This window comes from Alosa sapidissima, chromosome 19 (assembly GCF_018492685.1).
Source record: "Alosa sapidissima isolate fAloSap1 chromosome 19, fAloSap1.pri, whole genome shotgun sequence".
In the NCBI taxonomy this organism is placed as follows: Eukaryota; Metazoa; Chordata; class Actinopteri; order Clupeiformes; family Clupeidae; genus Alosa; species Alosa sapidissima.
The window spans coordinates 24194578-24213365 of record NC_055975.1 but is presented as its reverse complement, the minus strand read 5'-3'; the positions used below and the strand labels follow the sequence as shown (position 1 = coordinate 24213365).

Genomic DNA, 18788 nt, shown 5'->3' with positions numbered 1-18788 from the left:
CTGGATATACCAAAAAACGTTTGGTATATGTAATCGCGATGTAATCGCTTCCTGCCAGGACTTTTACGGGCTTTTCCCAAATCACGGAATTAACGTCGACGCAGCAGTATAGTAGCATCCATCAGGCAAGTGTTATATAAATTAACTCCTGGTGTATTTACAAACTTTTCAATGCCTCGTTTTATGAGTAAAGAACATAGTTGTACTACTGTAGAAGTTTCGTACCATTCAAGGGCCGGTTCCCTAAAACGTTCTTATCGCTAAGTAGTTCTTAACCTATTCCTTAACCTATCTCTTAACGTTATGGCACGATTCCCGACACGTTTGTACGCTAAGTATATCTTCTGTAAGTCACACGTTCGTAAGGTTGGTCTGGACCATTCGTAAGCTCTCTCTTAGCGTTGTTTGAGCTCTCAAGACGCTAGTCGCCGCCACTGTGCAGAAGTCTTTAGAAATCAGCGCAGCTCAGTACGAGTCAAACTATGGTAGGCCGACAGTATGTTGACAATGTTGTGGCTCAACGATGATTTTATGTTATGGACATTTTAAGACTAATAAAATATGTTCGCAATGGATGCAGGCCTATTTATGAAGTTTACTTTATTTGGTATCAGAACTAATATGGTGGTAATTAGCCTAGGCTATTTAGTAATGTCATTAAAGCGTTCAAATTGGCAATCACTTTTGATAATTAAAAGCTGGCAAAGAATTTGCCTCTAAATGGCTAAGATCTATAAATGGGTAAGCATGGTGGTGTCCAGAAAGCGACCAAGTAGGCCTATGGCAGCGATCCAACGTGTCCTTGTATTGAATCAAAAACGCTGTGTAGTCCATGTCTCTCCATAGCTCTTTTTTGTTGCTGTTGCACAAGTTATTCCGAAAGCTGGAAAACGGTGTCACCTTGCACAAGCTCACCTCGTCCAGCAAAACTTCAAGTTCCTCTGACGAGATGCTTGGTGCCCTTTTTTTACGTTGCTTCCCCAACATACTGTATCTAAATCTCTCTCTGTTCATTGTAGATAGGTTGCTTTTTATTGAAAACATTAACCAATGGCATTTTTTTAATTTGAACCTTGAATTTCCCCTGGGGATCAATAAAGTATATCTATCTATCTATCAATACCGCAATAAACAGAAGTAACTGCAGCTGCTTGCCAATCAATTATAATTGTAAGGTACCTTACCATTAATATAAAAGTGTATTACATCATTTTAAGAAGTTGTTAAACCCATGTCAAGAAGCGGCACAAGTGGCACAACAGGATAAGGAGGGTGGATGATTAGCGAGGGATAGGCCTACCCGGTTAGTCTACCAGTCACAACATATCGTGTGAACATATTACTGACAATTTGATAATTTAGTTAATAGTTTATATTTTACTGATAACTTAAACTATGTTAAAATAAATGTTACTGAATAATTTGAGGAATGTTTCATTTGCATAGAACGTGTTGTGTTTCTTAACGCCGTCATGCACCTTCACGTGAAGTAGAAAGTCGATTCCTGAGCAATCGATGTCAACTAATTCAGCACCTTCACTTGGGACAGCGCCTTTGTAACGTCGAACGTAAGAGGCAGCGTGTTAAGAAGCTTCCTAAGGGACACTTCGGGGAACACACTTAGGAACATAAACAACTTTGGTAAGATATATCTTTTGAGTGTTCTTAGCGCGCTAAGAGTGAGCGTTATCGGGGAACCGGCCCCAGGGCATTATTAGTGGGGTAATTTACGAGATAAAAGTTGGTACCATTACGACTGCAGAAACTCATTAGTTTTCTGACTGGTTCGACCAAGGGAAAACAGGTTCTGGGAGGGTGTTTTGGCTCAGGGTCATGGTGCAAAGGACCCTAGGGTGAAATTACTCCGAAACCATCGCTTTAAAGCGAGCGAGAGATGCAAGAGTGGAGAACAGCTCATGCGCTTGCTAGAGCTTACTTTTTTTTGTTTCAAAGGGCCAGTACAAATGACCTCGTCGCGCCAATTGAAGAGCCCTGATCTAGTGGGTACAAGGACTTGTATCCTAAAGTAGGAATATGCCACACATTGCAGTGATAGAGGATTCCTCTGTGAATGGAGTCTCTTTGACTACATCCTACTACAATTGACCATTTTCTCTCCCTGGTGTGAACTCATATAAGGCCAGAACAGATGTAGAAGTTCAAAGGTCAAAGCTTTGCTATAAGCTATCGCTAAAATCATGTTTATGGGTATTAGTCAAACACACTGTTAAGGACAATTCGCCTTATTCACCCGGCGGCCAGAACGAGGCTAAAGGGTACACTTGCCATTACACCTCAGTCCAGCAGATAGTGGTAATGCACTCCCTTTGCAAACTGCAAAAAAAAAAAAAAAAAACTCACCGAAGAAGAAGAAGGGTTTGCTGGGCTGTTCTTCTTCTTCAATGAGTTTTTTTTTGGCAGTCTGCTGGAGGTGTAATGGCAAGTGTACCCTGTAGCCTTGTTCTGGCCTGCCGGATGAATAAGGCGAATAAAGCATGAAAGCTATTATCCACTCCTACAATCATTCCCCCCACACCACACAAGAACACACTTTGGTCACCGCACACTCTATCTCTTTTTACTTTTATTTATCCCGGCCTGTCACCTTGACAATTAAGGAAGAGCATTGTTTGGGCAACAAAAGCTAAAGGTAAACTGATCATATTTGTTTTGCTTGCATAAAGGGAGAGTCATTAAGTATAAACTGCTCACAATGTAGTTTGTCCCATACAGAATAACAAAATAACATATGCACATATGCAGATTGAACATATTCCAGTATAAGCACATCTATGTTAAATATTCCATCTATTTAAATATATTTCCATGTATTTATCAATATATTTCAAAATATGGGTAGATATTCAATACTGGTCACGTTCTTATATTTTCTGCAAATAATTAAATATATTCAGCACAGACTTTCATGCTGAATATCCAAATATATGTTGGGTCCCATACTTGCATATACATTAATGTTAATAAAAGAACACATAGGCTACTACTGGCCAATCCTCTCCAATTGTTAGAATTGGACTCTGGGCGTTTGGGAACAGCTGAGGGAGGAGGCTACTTGAAACTGTGAGTTTCGGTCGGTGTGAGCGAGCGGACTTTCAGTTGACAGTAATTAACACCCTTTTGAACAATCTAAGCTGTGCGAACGTCAGAGGGCGGTCTACGCTGATGCATCATTAGTGAGACAGGAGGACAGCTGCATGCAATTCCTATCAGCATAAAAATAGTGGCTGCTGCTGAAGCGTCAGCATAAGCGGCAGGCCTCGTTTCAGCCAGCCTCGGTTAAGACGGACGCGGTCAAGACAAGCAAGTTTACCTGTGCAAGTTCACCGAGCACAGGCACCGACAAAGGCAAAATGTGCCGTTCCACCATATCTGTTATCACCGGCCATTGCAGAAAACGGCATCGTGCCAAAAGGGGCAGAAATCGCCATAACCTCCAGGAACTTAAACGGTCCTCACCGACAGAAACCTCCTTCTCCATGGGCTTGTGGAACTGTCAATCCGCAGTCAACAAAACGGACTTCATAGCTGGCTATGCCAACCACCTTTCATTGGAACTCCTTGCTCTCACTGAGACTTGGATCAAACCAGAGAACACTGCCACCCCGGCTGCACTCTCCACTAACCTTACACTATCCCACACCCCTCGCCTATCTGGACGAGGAGGCGGGACGGGCCTGCTGATCTCCAACAAATGGAAATTCACCCCGCTACTGCCTTCAAACAAATATGTCTCATTCGAATTCCATGCCATCACAGTGAAAAACTCTACGTGCTGGTCATCTACCGCCCTCCAGGCCAACTAGGCGACTTTATTGACGAACTTGACACTCTGCTATCCTCCATCCCTGAGCATGACTGTCCGCTTCTTGTTCTCGGTGATATGAACATCCACTTAGATGCCCCAGGCTCAGCAGACTTTTTGGCCCTGGTCCACTCCTTTGACCTCGAACTGGTTCACAGCCCACCGACTCACAAAGCTGGCAAAGAGCTTGACTTGATCTTCACTCGGAACCGCAGCACAGACACCCTCATGGTATCGCCTCTCCATCTTTCTGACCACTTCTTCATCCAGTTCAACGTCAGCCTGACAGAACAGCCTCCGGCTCCTCAGCCGATGGTCACGTTCCGCCGCAACATCCGGAACCTGTCTCCAACGCACTTCTCCTCTGTGGTTGCCTCCGGTCTACCTCCACTCAACACCTTCTCCTCTCTGGAGGTTAATGAAGCCACTGACTCGCTCTGCTCCACACTGACCTCGTGTCTAGACGAGCTGTGCCCTCTTACCACAAGGCCAGCTCGATCCAAACATTCTCATCCATGGCTAAATGATACCCTCCGATCGCAGCGCACCAAACTCAGAGCCGCGGAGAGGAAATGGCACAAATCCAAACTAGCTGACGACCTCAAAAACTACCAGACACTCCTGACCTCCTTCTCAGCCAGCATCACTGCTGCTAAGACTGCTTTCTACAATGACAAAATCAACAGCGCTACAGACACTCGAAAACTTTTCTCAACCTTCAAATTGCTACTCAACCCTCAGCTGCCTCCTCCTCCATCCAGCCTTACTGCAGATACCCTCGCCTCATTTTTTACAAACAAAGTGGCGGCAATCAGCAGTCAATTCTCTACATGCCCACTCAACGCATCTGACTCAGATACCGCACTCCTACAACCTCTAGGGACTGCTGGAACATCTTTTTCAGCATTCACGCCTCTCTCCGAGAGTGAAGTGTCCAGACTCCTGACATGCAGCCGTCCTACCACATGCTCACTGGACCCTATACCTACGAGCCTATTTCAGTCCATCAGCCCGACCATCGCTCCAGCTATCACACATGTGATCAATGCCTCGCTAACCTCCGGCACATTTCCAACAGCGTTCAAAATGGCCCGGGTAACACCGTTACTTAACCCCTTTATGCAGATAGGAATTCCAGCTTCATTTGGAACGATTTGTACTTGAAGACTTTAAGATTCTTTATCTAATGTTTTACATGCAGCACATTGGATATTAAGGGCTTAAATTGAAGACAACAAATGGGCCAAGACATTAATTCACCTCCAGACCTTTATTTCCTTCATTAAGTCTACATTTTAGAACATCATATACAGAGGAAAATGTCAAAAAAGTAAAAAACGCCTATTATTTTTGTAGTTGTCAGTGTGTCCATGGATGGTGTGTTAGAACAGCAGGTCATACACTACATTTCCTGTATCTACATGTTCTTAGGAAGCAAACTCCAAAATTTTAAGCAGATGCATAAAATTACATAGGTTCTACACAGCAATTTCTAATAGGTGCATATAGGCGTTTCCAAGTGTCCATAACCTCTCCAAGCTCTCCAAAATACAAAAACAAGATTTTCCCCATATAGCAGGTTGTGTGTGTGGTATTTTTGTGTTTTGACCTTGTAAATATAAATTTCACTTCATTTCAGGCTAATATTTACACTTATTTCAAGTTAACCAATAAGGAGGATCCTTACCTCTCCAAATGCCAAATACTGTATTGAAACTAAGCTTATGTCTTTTAGGGGAAATGTAGAAGTGTTAGAAAACAGGGGGTCTGGGGTCCTCTTGGGACAGAACTTGAAAGGAGGAGGCTCCACATCTTCCCAGTCTGCATCATGCCACATGTCCACTGGGGGGTCACTCTCCACTGGGGCTTGAGCTGGGCGCTTGCCATGCCTGGCACCACGCTTCGCTGTAGGAGGGCATGGAGTTGAGGCTGGGGCTGGGCGCTTGTCACGCCTTGCTGCTGGAGGGCATGGAGTTGAGGCTGGGACTGGGCGCTTGCCACACCTGGCACTACACCTTGCTGCAGGAGGGCATGGAGTTGAGGCTGGGGCTGGAGCTGGGCCTCTTGCACGATGCTGAGGTGCACTAGTGCTGGCTGAGGGACCAGTGGCAGAGGTACCAGGAGTGGCGATGGGGGTAGACGCTGGAGGCCTGACAGGTGGGGCTGTAGCTGAGGTCCCTTCCAAAGGGTCACTGGAGGTGAGGGAGCGAGGCAGAGGGGCAGATGGTTCAGCACTGCATGAACAAAAAGATGGGACAATATATTAAAATGAGAAATGGCTATATGTTCCACTGAGTAATTAATTATATTTTGTGCAAGCTAATAAATGTATCACTCACAAAAAAATGATCACTATACCAACATAACAAGTGCATGTTTGATGGAGTCATATAGTATAAGAACAATGAGCCACATGTAAAAGTTTGCATATTTAAATGGTCACCATGTAGTATTATAAGGCACACCTGCATGGCATGCTACTAACAGGTTAATAGTGATGATAAAGTAGCAACTTTAGGGTGGGCAGCAGTAGCACTGACCACGTGTGAGCGTGCAGAACTTTTAGGCAGGGTGGCTACTAGCTCGCAACACTGGTACTGTATGCATCTCTAATTTCTATGATAAATTACTCCATTTTACTTGCCAATACATTATAATAGTATGCCTTACCCTTTCCTACACTGTGCAAGACATGGACATATTTATGACGAACAGGCTGCCAAAGTATCTCACTCTTTCTCTCTCTCTCCTACATAACATGCACTGCGTTCAGCTAAATGCAAAGGCTAACATTCGTGAGACTTTTAGTATCTCATTCGCTCGTACGTGACATGCACCATAAAGTTCAGCTATGCAAAGGCACACATCCTTATATATATACATTTGCATTACTTCAACTACATTACGTGAATAGACACAAGATCACTTACAAGTCAAGGAGGACATCCATGCCCTCCGCGAATGCATCCTCTACCTCGGAGTCCACGCTGCCAGACTCTGAACCACTATCACCAATCTCCTCGAAGTTGAAGTCCGACTCCACATCAAGGAAGGCGTGAATCTCCTCCAAAGTCATGCTTCGTGGTCTTGCCATGATGCAAAAATAGCAATATTATAGTCAGAAGCAAAGATATCGCTCGTCAAAGCCGCTGACTTTACCGGCGCCGGTGTTGCACCTCTGCGTAATCAACATGCGCATAAGCACTATACGTGGGTCCTTGTCATGACGCACTATCCTTGGAAAGGCATGGTTAGACCAATCAGGGTAAATGACACATCTATGTTTTTGTAAGAAGGCATACTATTCGTTAAGAAAGACCTCAATCACTTCTGGGAAGCCTGACGCGAAGTAGGAAGTAATATTAGAGACCACGTTTGAATGTAAACAAGACAAGCGTTCTCACCATAGGTGAAAGAGACCGTCATTTATCAAAACTAGTTAGTTTACAGCAAATAACAACTCTGGAATTATAAAGAGGACATCTTTAGCTTTTGATTCATGTATAACATTGTATGTAAACTTGAATTTGGCGGTCGGGAAGAGTTAGAGAAGATCTTGTTGCATTTATATAGGGTAAATGTTACTGTTCTTCACTGTAACGTGAGCAAGCAAATAAACAACCTTTTTGGACATATCCATGCAGCTGAAGCCAATTATTAAGATATGTTGAAGGTAAATAATTTTATTTTGAGTTTATTTGAACTTAACTTACATCTTGAACATGTTTAAAGAGCTCCGTTTTAAAGGGAGGCTACTTCCGGTGTAAACAATAGCAACATGCTAGGCTAGGTGAATATAGTTCGTTCTAGTTAACTATTGCATTAGGGCTATCCACAATACATATGCACATAGTTGGAATGTTAGTAACAATGACTAGTTGGTTGTTTTGGATGAATATTGATGACTGCAGGAATAAATTACAAGCTAATTTGAATATTCATAATGGGCCCGCCGGCGGGTCCACTAGGGGGCGCTTCTGCCTATTAAGAAAGCTTCTCTCAACCCTGCTCAAGTCGAGAACTACCGCCCTGTCTCACTACTGCCTTTCCTATCCAAAGGCATTGAACGAGCCGAAACGGCTCTGCTGTCTGTAACAGAAGCCTTAAAAGAAGCCAAGGCGACCGCTCGGTCATCAGTACTCATTCTGCTTGACTTATCGGCTGCCTTTGACACGGTTAATCACCGTATCCTTCTCTCTATACTCGCTGACATGGGAATCTCCGGTTCTGCTCTCTCCTGGTTTGAATCCTACCTCACAGGACGCTCGTTTAACGTATCATGGCTTGGTCAGCTATCTGCACCTCACCATCTCACCACAGGGGTCCCCCAGGGCTCAGTGCTGGGCCCCCTCCTCTTTGCTATCTACACCACCTCCTTGGGACAGATTATCCGTTCGCACGGCTTCTCATACCACTGCTATGCAGACGACACACAGCTCTATCTGTCCTTTCCACCTGACGACCCCCTGGTTTCAGCACGGATCTCGGATTGCCTTTCAGACATAGCTACATGGATGAAGGCACACCACCTCCAGCTGAACCTCTCAAAGACTGAACTGCTGGTTATCCCAGCTAAACCTACCATACACCACGACATCAACATCAAATTTGACTCCCTGTCTGTTTCACCGACCAGGACTGCAAGAAATCTAGGAGTTGTTCTCGACAACCAACTAAACTTCTCAGATCATGTTGCCTCAGTCGCCCGGTCATGCCGTTTCGCACTCTACAACATACGGAAAATCAGGACTTACTTGACTCAAGATGCTACCCAACTTCTGGTATAGGCAATAGTCATCTCACGACTCGACTACTGCAATGCCCTCCTGACAGGTCTCCCAGCCTGCGCAGTGAAACCACTTCAGATGATCCAGAACGCGGCGGCGCGCCTGGTCTACAACCAACCCAAAAGGGCACATGTTACCCCGCTGCTCATCCAGCTACACTGGCTACCTATGGCGGCCCGCATCAAATTCAAGTCTCTAACGCTTGCCTACAAAGTAGTCTCCGGTTCTGCTCCCACCTACTTGAATGCCCTCATACAGAATTACACTACCTCCAGACCGCTGCGCTCCTCTGACGAACGACGTCTAGCTCTACCACCGGTACGCTCAAGCCAATCCAAACTTTTCTCATCTGTTGTTCCTCGTTGGTGGAACACACTGCCAGTTCCTACAAGGGCAGGGACATCCTTTTCCACTTTCAAAAAACTCCTGAAGACCCAGCTCTTTAGAGAACATCTACTCTCATAGCAACACTTACAACAAGTCTTACTGATCCTAGCACTCACCAGCCGTTTTAAACTGACAAGTAACTGTTAAAAACAGCACTCACCGACGCACTTATTCTTACTGTACTCTAATGTTTTTAAACTGTCCTAAAATTGTGAGAATTGTTCTAAAACTTACTGTTTACCATGTTGTTAGTCGCTTTGGTTAAAAAAGCGTCAGCCAAATGTAATGTAATGTAATATATATTTATTAAATATATTGTAGCCATCTATTCATATATAAGCTAGATGCAGCTGCATGTGAATATATTGTTTCCCTTGATTTTGCCTGTATGGGGTGGCAGAGTGGTTATCACAGCACAACTGTCACTGGTAGTGTCTCTCTTTCTCTCTCTTACACACACACACACACACACACACACACACACACACACACACACTCACCTGTCTGTTTGTCTATCTGATCCTTTTACCCTTTCTTTTCTTCACACTTACATAGGCTACGGAAGGCCTTACAGACCTTAGCTGGTACTAGCTATGTAAAAGTCTATTAAACTTGATTTAACAGAGAGCGTGCTCTGAATGGGTGTAGACAAGAACTGGCAGAGCAGGCTAGGCCTACACTCAAGCACACTAATAGGCATGAATTGATAGTATTGATATTGAAGTATTATTTTTTTAAGCGGACAATTTCAAGAGTTTTAGGCACAATTAAGTTAAAGTTAAAGAGATCAATCATCAGCCTAAAAATGTTTTATAATGTTGTATTGTTTATGTGGTCCACTTTTGCACACTACCTTGTAGAACAGGGGTCTCCAACCTTTTTGGGAATGAGGGCTACCTGAAGACCCGAAATCATATGGAGGGCTACTCATTTAAAACAAACATACCCTCACCCCTTTTTTGCGAGGGTAGTCCTCCTAAATAATAGGCCTATGTGATTTTTACTTTTAAATTATCAATATTGTGCAGGCCTATACGTCTTTATATATTAAGCAACTGTATTTTCAAATTTAATATCAATAACCTATGCAACACTACCAACATTTTTGTTCAGTTTGTTCATTTCAAAGTTTGCATGGGGAATCTAATCTATTTTTTTTTTTTTTTTACAAAAAAAAACTATCTTTTTGTGCAATTAATAATTTGGTTTACAATTTGTACCCAATTTATACCCACCCACCATTATGAATTCAGGGGTTGTTTAAGTTCTGATTTCAGTGGACAATTCGGTTTTAACATTTCAATAGTAATCGCCCACACCACCCCAACATATGAAAACTCCTTTTAAAGTTATTGCACACCTGAAATCATCCATGATCTGACAAAAAAGTGTAATGCACAGTACTGCTCAGTCATGCACGCTATAACATTTTCAGCGCTATTATACGGCAGTTGCCTACGGAGGAGAAAAGGCCTGTGAGCTAAAGCAATTGTTTTTCAGTCCTTGAACAATCATGCAAGAACCGTATTTGACGAACATGGAATGGCCACAGAACTTTTGCAAAGATATAATTCCATTGGTTACACCAGACAAGCAAGTTTTTTCCCCCTTTACTGTCTATGCGTGCGAGCAGCGTGTATGCAATCCGCTTCCGTTGTTGTTTAAAGATTGAATGGGAAACGGATTTGGAGCCAAAGGCTAAATTTAACGCAGCTACAATTTGTAAGGTATCACCAATATCAATTTAATGTTACAGATGTATGGCTACATACATTCTTAAAATGGTTCTGGTCTAGATTTAAATATCTATTGAAAACTTCACAATGGAGCGTGTTTTTAGAGCGTAATCTGCAGGCGACCTGTTGGCTATTTTTCCGCGGGCACCGTGTTGGAGACCACTGGTTTAATCATAGTTTAAAAGTAGACTGTTTAAAAGTTGAATGTATATAGTTTAACAGTTTAAAAGTTAAATGTAGATAGTTTAAAAGTTGTTGATAGACAGCTAGTTTAATAGATAGATAGTTTAATGATAGCTTAAAAGTAGATCGTTTAAAAGTTGAATGTAAAAAGTTCAGTAGTTTAATGGGTTACATTGTTTAACAGTGGATTATTGTAGTGAGGACTTTTATTTTGAAACAGTTTTGGGCAGAGGAAACAGTTGAATAGGATGTGTAGTCTTAATTGACCCAGATTGTATGCTTAACCCTTAAAGGTGTAGGTTTTTGACATAGCAGCTTGGTCCGTTTGAATACCTACGTTACAACGTTTGAACGAAGTTTCTAAGTTAAACTGTTCAAGAGAAATTGCGTACGGAAAAAGTGGTAAGCGGAAGAAGAAGTGTAATAAGAAGTTGTTGAAGTTGCCTAGGAAGAACAGTACAGTGTATTTTCATGCACTGTAATAAGAAGTTGTTGAAGTTGCCTAGGAAGAACAGTACAGTGTATTTTCATGCACTGTAATAAGAAGTTGTTGTTGTTGCCTAGGAAGAACAGTACAGTGCATTTTCATGCACTGTAATTAGGACACACAATGACAGTATTATTGTTTATACTGACACTGCTGTGGGTAGAGTGGATTGCTAGACTGTCAGTCTCCGTCAGAATATATTTTGTATCATGAATGTTCAGATAGTCAAAGGACTTTCTTTATCTGTAAGACAACGGATGCAAAGGTCTCGTACAACAAAAACAGCAGATATGGCTGTCGGCAGAAACATTCAATCCCAGTGATAATCCTGACGTTTTACTGTGGCTTAGGAATGTTCTGATTTGTTTTCAGAATGGCATTATGCTGTTATCTGAAGAATGTCTCACTTGTACTCTGACAGATCTTGTTCTCTCCCACATAACAGGTGCATCTCAAAAAACTAGAATATTGTTGAAAGTCCATTGGCCTGGCCAGACTGAGAGATTAAAGGCTCAGGAAACCATTGCCAGTGTTATACTCTGTTCCTTTCACTCACTAGGACGACAGAAGATCTGTTTGGAGGCCAACTAGGCAACACTTTATTAACACTGACACAGGCATGACACATACAGCATCCTAACGTGTTCAGTCTCAGGTGTGACACCCAAACAGGTTCCCATTGTTACAGCCAGTGTTTTGACTTAATTAGCTAATTAGAGCTCTTCTCATGTCAACATTTCTGTATTATCAGTTCTTTATTATCGTTTCTAATATTTTGAGATACTGAATTTTTTATTTCCATGTAATCAATCATTAAAATTATAATAATGAAGATTAAAATAAAAAAAGCCTTGACATATTTCACTTTATGCATTTCACTTTTCCTTGATATTCTATATTTTGAGATGCATTTGTATAGTGAATAAAGTCTGATTTATGAAAGGAAGCTGACACGAAAAAACAAACAAAAAAGCATCCACATGGCTGAAACCAGGAAGCTGTGGCGCAGCAGAAGCCATTTGACACATTCAGGTCCAAATGCCCACCGTGATACTGGTTCAACTCTGACTTACAGGTATGCTCATTTCCTGATTCCATCTCATTTCTCCCTGTCACTCCTCACTGTCCTATCTGAATAAAGGTTAAATGCCCCCCAAAATATGCTCCAAAAACGCTGAAACCAACCTAATCTAAGAGTTGTTTGGGACCACAGCAAGTTCTTTTTAAGGCAATGTTGCATAGAGATGTAATACACAAAGTGATTCATGACTGCTCTGTCCCTGTCCAACTAAAGAAGACATCTAAATGTTTCTTTAGTTCTGTTCCTTACCATGCAAAATGTTTGTACCTCACATGACGTTTGTGTTCTGATTACAACCCTATAGCCCTAGCTGCTCATTGGCTGGGAGTTTATCAAGCCTGGCGTTTCTGATGAGATATATAGTGCACTGGGTGTCTCTCCTATCTAAAGCAGATTCACTCACACTTCTCCACTGCTTCCTTTGGAACAGCAGAACAACAGAGTCTACCCTTTTATTATTGGAAAGATACAAGGGATGCTACAGTGAACACTGAGCTATCAGAAGACTTCTCTATCGAGGAGAGCACATTTATACTGCTTTTTAAATTCATTGAATGAAAATGGCAGCCCGTGTTTTGTTGATCCTACCAACGCTAGTGGGTGTTTTTGGCGGAGTACTTCTGCAAGTGTTTGATGTCAATGCAACAGAAAAGGTGAGAGCGCTTGAAACAGAAGAGACACCAGAGGAAATGAACCGCCACTCTGCGTCATCAGATTCATCCCATCACTTCAATATCTCCAGCAAAACAGTGGTTCCTGAAGCTAACAAGAGGCAGAATTATATGATTAATGCACTTTTGAAGAAACAGCATAAATGGAGGCACCTCTTGTGTAAGTATGATACCTTTGCTATACAATAGATGTGATTTTTTTTAATACTTGTTACCTGATGTTACCTGCTAGATGTTACCTGCTAAGGTAATCTAAGCCAGAACTACTGCTTGGCTTTACTATGTGTGATCGACATGGAATATCTGCTGTTCTTGTGACGGGGGAAAAAAACTAAAAACAGGTTACTACCATAAAATCATGAGACTTGTATGGTAGTCTAACTACAGTTAATATAACATCATATGTGAATGACCAGACATGCATCCATTGCAATTTCCAAATAATTCTGGAAAAAAAGGATCAGGATTTCGGTCACTTGTGTAAGTCTCTGGACCGTTCCTGGTTCAGACAAAGCAGCATCACTTAAAATGGTGACTCAGATAATATCTGCATTAGAGTTCTACTAGGCCTGTGCTGTGCTATGCCTCTGATGGATATGATATTCATATGACGGATCAATCATAGATAGACATAGCTCCCCTGTCTGGTCTTGTATATGCATAGCACAGGAGATTAGAGGTGCATGCAGCGATTGCGCAAGAAGTCAAGTTTATATTTAAAATTATTAGCTGACACTTTTATCCAAAACAACTTATATTTTAACCAAGTGTAACCCTCTTTTGCCTCAGAGGGGTGTGCTAGTGTAACCTGGGTCCTAGGGTATGGTTCTCACCTTTTAAGCCTGCTGTTTAACCAGAGTAGCTTAAGCACCCCTACGGTATAAAGGTTATACTTTGCTCTATTTAACCAGTGAGTGGAGACGGAGTCAGTATAACAAACAAGAATGTATTATAAAACACAATAAAATCACACTATGACAATGCAAATTAATAAGACTATATGTACAAAATATCCAACTATGTATGCCCAGCTACTAGGCCAAAGTCAAATAGACTGGACCACCTTAAGGGTCAGTCTCTGCGGAAAATATTTAAACAGGATATCAAAAGTAACGATTCAAATATATATATAATTCTCTGTGTGGATAGAAGTTTTTAAAACTGTACACCAAAAAGTAGCGATTAACACGGTAAGTATAGATTAGTCAATAAAGCCCTGTGTGGAAGTACATGTACTATAAAACCATGCACTAAACAGTATGATTCAAAAGGTAAATATAGATTAGTGACAAAAGCCCTGTGTGGAAGTACGTGTACGGTAAAAGCATACACTAAACAGTATGATTCAAAAGGTAAATATAGATTAGTCGATAGAGCCCTGTGTGGAAGTGTGTGTAAAACTATACAATAAACAGTAGTGATTCACAATCTCTACTCTCCGTTTGCAAACGGATAGCAATAACGTTACCCTGAGATGACCGGTCACTCAACATACAGTAAACAAATAGACATTACATATAAAAGCCGGCAAAATAAAATAAAACCCCCGTTGCAGGCCTGTTTCAGTTCGTGTTGACAGGTGACGTGTTGTACTCACGGTCCCTTTAGTCACAAACCGTGCAGCAGAGTGTGGCTCTCCTTGTGTTTCCCGCACAATAGGGCCGCGCGATCAACAAGTGGATTCGGTAGCTTATCTCCCTCGTAGCCGGAGGAACCACTGGCTTTCTCCTGGTCACCAGTGGCGCTATCCGGGTGGCGGTGCTCCCTCGACGGCTACTCAGTGGAACCACAGGCGTGCCTGGAATCCTGTGGCGCTAACTGAGCAGCAGTTAAACTAAAGAAATCTCAGCGAGACGTTTCTTATTACACGTTATGTTTACCTCAGAGCAACTGACTGCTAGCCTAACGTCACTCTTAGCTAGAAACTAGCAGCAATATGCTAGATTAATCTCCCCAAACTGAGGGGCTGAAAATTAATAACGTTAACGTCGTAACTAAAAGGTAGACACCTGTGCCGGCATATACCCCACTCGCTTCTTGAGACGGGGTTAACTACCTACTTTCACTGTAACTTACTATTTTTGGTAGTTACTTATATAGTCGGAACCCAAACTTCTTGCGTCTCGTCATTTCTCACTCTCTCCCTCTCCTTCTTCTGTGTGCGTGTGTGTGTTCCACCCCTCTCCCCCCACCAGATGCCACCCACTGAGCAATCTGATAGGCGGAGAGTGGTATCTGACATTTAACTGGTCCTATGATATTCCTTGTCTCCGTTATCAAGCTAGGTTTTCCCCACCATGAAAACTACAGTTCATCTCACACAAACCACAAAGTAAACAAAGTAGCAAAATGACAACAGTCCATTTGGGAGAATAACTAGCTATACCGTGCAGGTTAGACAATAATGCCTAGTGTAATGCCACTATAAAATGCCTTTTGTGAAAAATCAGTTAGCTAGTAGCTAGAGGGTTGTGAAGTAACCCTGGGCTACACTCCCCCCTTTCTAAAGGTCTGGATGTCCTCATCTGACTGTTTGCTGGTGGCCAAAGTTCCTGCCCCTATCCCCTGACACATGCTGTACTATGGTGACACTTATATCAAAGGGATATGCAGATCCTTAAACCTCTGTGCACAATCTCTATTGGCTGGTCTGAAGGGTTACCCAAATCTTTGTAGCTTAATCTTACTACAGGCTTGATGGTACGCTTCACCCTCTGTACAGGCTGTGACCGCAACCGATCAATGGAATCTTCCCTGACTGGCAATTCCTCAGCCTCACTGTGTGTGCTTTCGTGTGAGTTTTCGACCAAGGGCACCACCCCTTCCCATGCCTGTTCGGCATCAGGCACATCCTCAGCTCCAGGGCCATCACTGTCGCCATGTTCTGGAACTTCCTCTTCACCCTCAGAGCTGTTTGACGACTCAGTTTCTGCACTGACCTCTACTTCGCTCTCTTTGCTGGGGAGGTGAGACCTTGTAAGAGCGCCCCCGTGTTGGACTAGTGTCTGCAGTTCCTGTCTAAGCAAACTTCTATTCCGACTGGGGAGCATCTCCTCATCCGACTCTGACTGATCGCTGCTGGTTCCTTCAAGAATCCTTTCCTCTCCACGCCCCTGTGTGTGCTGTCGTGTCCGGGGCACTCGTGCGTGAGTGTGGAGGGGGCTGGTCGGTCTCTCGTGCACTTCAGGCAGACGGATAAGGCACCCTATAGGAAGCAGGTGATCTCTGTGAAGAACCTTTATCACCTTTTTCCCTCTCTCAGGCTGGAGATGATACACTGGTAGGTTTGGTAACTTCTGTAGAACAACATAGGGTCTAGAATCCCATTTATCTTTGAGTTTTCCCTTTCCATTGTCTCCAAATGCACGGACGAGCACTCTATCTCCCTCAGCCAGCTGGTGTGGGCGGACACTTGCATCATACCGTCTCTTGTTTCTCTGGTGCACTCCATCTGAATTGTCAACAGCCAGGTGGTAAGCTTGTTTCAAGTTGTCTCGTAACTTCTCTACGTACTGCTGATGTTTCACTTCCTCTTCTGCTTCAATGGGGGTCTCAAAGCACAGATCAACTGGAAGCCGTGCCTCCCGCCCGAACATCAAGTAGTAAGGAGAGAAACCGGTAGAGTCGTTACGGGTGCAGTTGTAGGCGTGCACTAACGCGGCAACTTGTTGGCTCCACTGTTGTTTCTGATGTGGCTGCAGGGTCCCCAGCATGGACAGGAGGGTTCGGTTAAACCGCTCGGGTTGAGGGTCACCTTGAGGATGGTATGGCGTCGTCCGTGACTTTTTCACCCCTAGCACCTGGAGGAGCTCCTTCACCAGCTTGCTCTCAAAGTCCCGTCCTTGGTCGGAATGGATCCTTGCTGGTAGACCATAATGGACGAAGAACTTCTCCATCAGTACCTTGGCTACAGTCACTGCACGCTGGTCTTTAGTGGAATAAGCCTGGGCATATCGGGTGAAATGGTCTGTCACCACTAATATGTTGGGGATACCCCGGGAATCAGGCTCTAGAGACAGGAAATCAATGCACACAAGATCTAACGGTCCAGTACTAGTGATCTGGTGCAAAGGAGATGTTCTGTGGGGAAGTGTCTTCCGGACCACACATCGGCCGCAGTTCTTAATGTAAGTGGCGATGTCAACCATCATTTTCGGCCAGTAGAAACGGTCTCGTGCCAGTGCCAGGGTGCGCTCACTGCCTAGATGACCGGACTCATCGTGCAGGGATTTCAGGACTCTCACTCTGTATTTCTCAGGTAGGATCAACTGAAAAATGGCTTTACCTTCTGGCTTGCTGACCTTCCTGCATAGCAGCCCGTTCACAAACTCCAGTCTTTTCTCTTCTCTCCGTAGCAGGGCAAAATCAGGCTCAACGCCTGCTTGGCTATGCGGCCACACACTGTTTAACATGGCCTGCCTGACCTTACTGATGACTGGGTCCTGTTCCTGTGCAACTCGCAGCTCGTCAGCACTCACTTGCTCAAGAGGTCCTGTAGCAACTCTTGTGGGGTATGCATAAGCCTCGGGAATCGCCTGGGGGGAGGCTCCTAAGCTCTCAATGTATCTGGACATCAGGGGGGACTCACGGAAACTGACACGTTGGCACACTGCTTTCACTCCTTGCGGTGACAACCAGCCCTCGTCATTGGTCACATTCCGGGACAATAGATCCGCATCCACGTTCTCTCTTCCAGGCCTGTACTGGAGCCCGAACTTGTAGGTGGACAAGGCTGCTAACCATCTATGGCCGGTGGCATTTAACTTGGCTGTGGTCAGGACATAGGTGAGCGGGTTGTTATCGGTTCTCACGGTGAATTTGGCTCCGTACAAGTAGTCATGGAACTTATCCACAACAGCCCACTTCAGCGCCAAAAACTGAAGTTGGTGGACTGGGTAGTTTCGCTCCGGGTTACTCAGTTTCCTACTGGCATAAGCAACAGGGCGTAAACCCTCTGGGTACTGCTGGTTCAACACCGCCCCTAATCCCTCAAAGCTGGCATCAACGTGGAGTATGTATGGCTTGTTGGGATCAGCAAAAGCCAAAACAGGAGCATGAGTGAGACAGTACTTGATCTTCTCAAAGGCCTCTGTGCATTCCGGCGTCCACCGGTCATTGAACGGCTCAGATTTCCGGAACTGGGGTTTATTGTCTTTCTTGGGTCCTTTCCCTTTCTGTGTGGTAGGGTAACCTCTCGTCAAGTCAGTCAGTGGGCGTACAATGGCAGAGTAGTTAGCGATGAATCGCCTGTAGTACCCGCAAAATCCTAGGAAAGACTGCAGGGTTTTAAGGTCAGTCGGTTGCCGCCACTGGGCCACCGCCCTGATCTTCTCAGGATCTGTGGCAACGCCTGCTGCAGAAACGATGTGCCCCACGTACTTGACTTGACTCTGGCAAAACTGGCATTTATCAATGGAGACCTTGAGTCCGTACTCTTCCAACCGATCCAGAACTTTGAGGAGCCTTTCCTCGTGCTCTTCTACACAGTAAAATTGACAGTGTTATTAAGTGTTAATTTTTCAGAGACATATTTTTCAGTGTTCATTAGTGTTAATTAGCGTAACTTCGGGAGTTGTTTGAACAAACATGTACACCCACGGTGTAATTAAAACTCACAACCTAATGTTTTAAGT

At 43.7% G+C, this 18788-nt stretch overlaps 1 protein-coding gene across 1 annotated transcript; it reads right to left on the bottom strand.

Moving 5' to 3' along the window:
- Positions 1-5074: 5074 nt before the first annotated feature.
- On the bottom strand, positions 5075-7253 carry LOC121693502 (lysine-rich arabinogalactan protein 18-like). The gene is made up of 2 exons (XM_042072959.1): positions 6754-7253; positions 5075-6057 (listed from the first exon to the last, which is right to left on the bottom strand). The coding sequence occupies exons 1-2, from the start codon at positions 6915-6917 to the stop codon at positions 5487-5489; spliced, it is 735 nt and encodes a 244-aa protein (XP_041928893.1). The 5' UTR covers positions 6918-7253; the 3' UTR covers positions 5075-5486.
- Between the last annotated feature and the right edge of the window lie 11535 nt (positions 7254-18788).